At 50.4% G+C, this 3,364-nt stretch overlaps 1 protein-coding gene across 1 annotated transcript; it reads right to left on the bottom strand.

Annotated features, from left to right (window-relative positions):
* Nucleotides 1-616: 616 nt before the first annotated feature.
* Nucleotides 617-2,920, bottom strand: lratd1 (LRAT domain containing 1). Its single transcript, XM_047573780.1, has 2 exons — nt 2,759-2,920; nt 617-2,311 (listed from the first exon to the last, which is right to left on the bottom strand). The coding sequence occupies exon 2, from the start codon at nt 2,272-2,274 to the stop codon at nt 1,486-1,488; it is 789 nt and encodes a 262-aa protein (XP_047429736.1). The 5' UTR covers nt 2,275-2,311; nt 2,759-2,920; the 3' UTR covers nt 617-1,485.
* Nucleotides 2,921-3,364: the final 444 nt, after the last annotated feature.

Here is a 3,364-nt window from a genome sequence, read left to right as displayed (position 1 = left end):
GTCAATTCGGCAAAAGCAAGGAAGGCGTGCAGACCGAGGTGAGGTGATTTATCCCACCTTCGCTGATAAGCAGATGACAGTCCTAACGAAACAAAGGCCTGATCTGACCCCCAGGAGCAATAACATCAGTCCCGAGATAAAGCCACTGCAGACTGTTACAACACGGGTGCAATAATAACACAGTGTGTTTCTTCACGATAAGCATGGAAGACATCTTGTTTACAAAATACTGTCTAGATGTTCAGGTTCCAGCATGCTTTCAGTAACACTACTGCACGGCTGGAGAGCTCAGCATGCTCACGAATGTCTGAATACCAGCAAGATAAAACCGAAAGAAGCAAATGTAGCCTGTAGCCAAATACTGTATTTTCTCCATTGATTCAGTACAGCTGCCCATATACTGCAGTTCCCAGAACCCACATGGATTTTTCATAAAGCCTTTATGGGTTTGATGCAGATGACCATTTTACAGCCTCCAAATAATGTGGAGATATATGAAGCTTATTTGGCTTGAGGCGGGTCAGCAGGCACTAGAGCATCAATAATTCATACATCTATGCATGTGTGTAAGTGTGTGTGTGTGTGTGTGTGATCAAACAACATCTGATAAACCAAGTTCATGTTTTCATATTTCAACCTCCATTTATTTGAATCAAAAAAAAGAGAGAGAGAAGAAGATCAGGTTCAAATCCACTAAACTTAAATACAAAAATAAGGGACTCAAATTGAAATCAATATATGAACACAATTTACACATACATCCAGTGCTGTGGAGCAGGATGAGAGCATTGTGAAAATGACAATACTTCAGATATGGCAAAAGGGGCGCTTGGTCAAGCCATAATGCTTTGTTTAGGCATCTGCGTAGCCAGCTGGGACTGCTAGAGGTCTATGAATCACTGGATCTGTGTCGTGGTCTGTCCCGGGTTTAAAGCTAACAGTAAAAAAATAGAAGGGAGACTTTTCGAGAGCCATCCCAAATCCTATCTTTCAGCCCCCCCGTCCCCATCCCCATCTCTCCCTCTCCCGGTCTCACCGTCTGGTCTGCTGCAGCAGGCACCCTATGCAGAGAAGGGGCCAATTCCATTATCCCGAGAAATTAAACTGAAACCAAACCGAGCCATGTGCGCTATATGGGGGTTGGAAAAGTGATTTCGCTTTTCGGGGCAATGGATTTGATAGAAATCGTGTGTCCCACTCAGCACGAATTCTAATCTGAAGGGGCGTTGTCTGTTTATATGGCCGCGCTCTCTCGTTTCTGAGCACTCTGCAATATGATGGGAACTCCACAGTGCGCATAGTCCAAACACTCCTGGTCCAACCGCGACACCCAGACAGTCCCAAAACCAACAGGTCCTGCATGTATGTGCGTCTGTGTGCTTGTGTGCGAGTACGTTTGTGTGTGCGCAAAAGTGTGCGTCCGTGCGCCTTGGCGAGAGGAGGCAGGGAGGGGGTGGAGGAGACGATATCAAACGGAATCCCTGATCATTCCTTGCCCCCGTTAACCAAAGACAGCTCTTTGAGAATTCCACTGGCGTCAACTCGCCTCCTCTCCCGGATCATGTCCTCCAGGCTGCGAAAGACCAGAGTGTGCACCCCGCTGCCGGACAGATGCACTTTGAGGAAGTACTGCTGCTCCGCTGAGTGCACTTCTCCCCCGGCTTTGAACTCCCGTTTCCCAAAGCGACACCAGGCTGCGAAACTTTCCGAGTTGGTCCAGCATATCTCCTCGCTTCTCAGGCCCAGGTGTCCCACTGCGTTCTGCATCACCAGGTCAGGGGGAAGCGGTCGATAACGGTACCGGTTGTTGACTATTCTCCCGTGGCGCCCGTTGCTGATCTCAAGCAGGCTGTCCTTGCGGATTTCGCCCTTGTGCAGATGAATGACCTGGTCGTCCTGCTCGTAGATGACCCAGTGGGGGGCTTGCGCCGTGGCCACCAGCTCCAGCAGGTCCCCCGGTTTGCACATAGTCAGCAAAGTTTTGGCCGAGTACACATTTAAGTCCTCGTTCTCCCGCAGCTTGGAGAAGATGCATTCCTGGGAGCAGAAGGCGGAGTACTCCACTTCGCTGACCGAGAAGGGTCCCTCCTCAGCCGGGCTGTGGTCCTTGGTGAAGCCGCAGTCGGACGGAGTGCGGTCGTCCACCTCCTCCTCTTCGTCAGAGAAGAAGTACGCGACGCCGACCCGAAGCTCGTCCTTCTCCAGCCCGGACGGATCCCCCGTGGGCAGTTCGCTGTAGTTGAGGTGGGTGATCCGATCCAGTTGATTTCCCATCAATGACCCGGCAAGGCAGAGGCATGGACTGCGGTGTCTGGGAGGGACGGGGATAAATATGAGATAGAGTGAGTTTGTCATTAGCTGTAAAATACAGCATTACGCAAACATGTTCCCCCTTTTCACAGAGCACGACCCGCTACATGCCGTTGCTCGATAGGTGGGAGAGCATTTGAAGAAAGCACTCAACACTTGTCAGCAGCCAGCTACACAAGAGCTTCCTCATATCACTGAGCCGAAAGAGTACACTAACACAATCACTGCTCTACTGCCCCTTGTGCCATTCTCTCACCACAGTCAATGATTAATTCCACTGGAATGTAAAAGAGCTGCGGTTCTCATGCAAAGGAAGGAGGGGGAAAGGGAAAAGGCAACAAACCGCTACGTAAAAAGAATTGGAGAAGAGAAACCTTTGAATAAAGGCTAGCTTGGTGTCTTTACGCACAGCGCAAGCTTAAAAGAAAGTATGGGGGATAGAGGATACCTGTGCGTTCCCAGGGCAAATGGTTAAATATCCTTATTGTCCATCAGTACAGAGGGCTGCACGGTCCCCTGCTCTCCTCTCTTTCTTTCTTTTTTTGTTTTCTTTCTTCTCACACTTGTCCCTCACTGTTCGCACCACGCACCGGGCGCTCCGGCTGTCGTGCGAGCTAGTACTTCACTTCTTTCAGCACCAGCTCGATTTAAGTACCAAGGAGAGCTCCGCCTCAGCCGAAGGGCGCCGCCTTCGATGTGTTTTACTGGAGCACAGTCACGGGGTCCATTACCGTCGAGCCAATGGGGCCTCCTGAGCAATGTGCCAGTCAATCAGATGAGCCAATGGTGTGCGCGCAGGGCGGCTGGCGGCGATAGGCGGCTGTTACCGTGGCATGGTTTTTGTTGTCAGAGAGCCGTGGATTTCTCCACATGATCAGTCCGCATATAAGTTCAGGGCAATAGTAACCAGCGATAAGAACTTGCATATCTCACGACGAGCGTATGAAAGAAGCCCCAACTCGTATGCGCCACAACCACGTCTACTATCTCGAAAGTGCTCAAAAACTGCGCCCTTATCACATGCGCACAGTTGCTGCAGGACATGACAAATGTG

This window comes from Mugil cephalus, chromosome 21 (genome assembly GCF_022458985.1).
Source record: "Mugil cephalus isolate CIBA_MC_2020 chromosome 21, CIBA_Mcephalus_1.1, whole genome shotgun sequence".
NCBI lineage: Eukaryota > Metazoa > Chordata > Actinopteri > Mugiliformes > Mugilidae > Mugil > Mugil cephalus.
This window is presented reverse-complemented; position numbering and strand designations above follow the sequence as displayed.

Coding starts and splice junctions, on each gene's coding strand:
- lratd1 (XM_047573780.1), bottom strand. CDS start 2,274: ATGGGAAATCAACTGGATCGGATCACCCACCTCAACTACAGCGAACTG.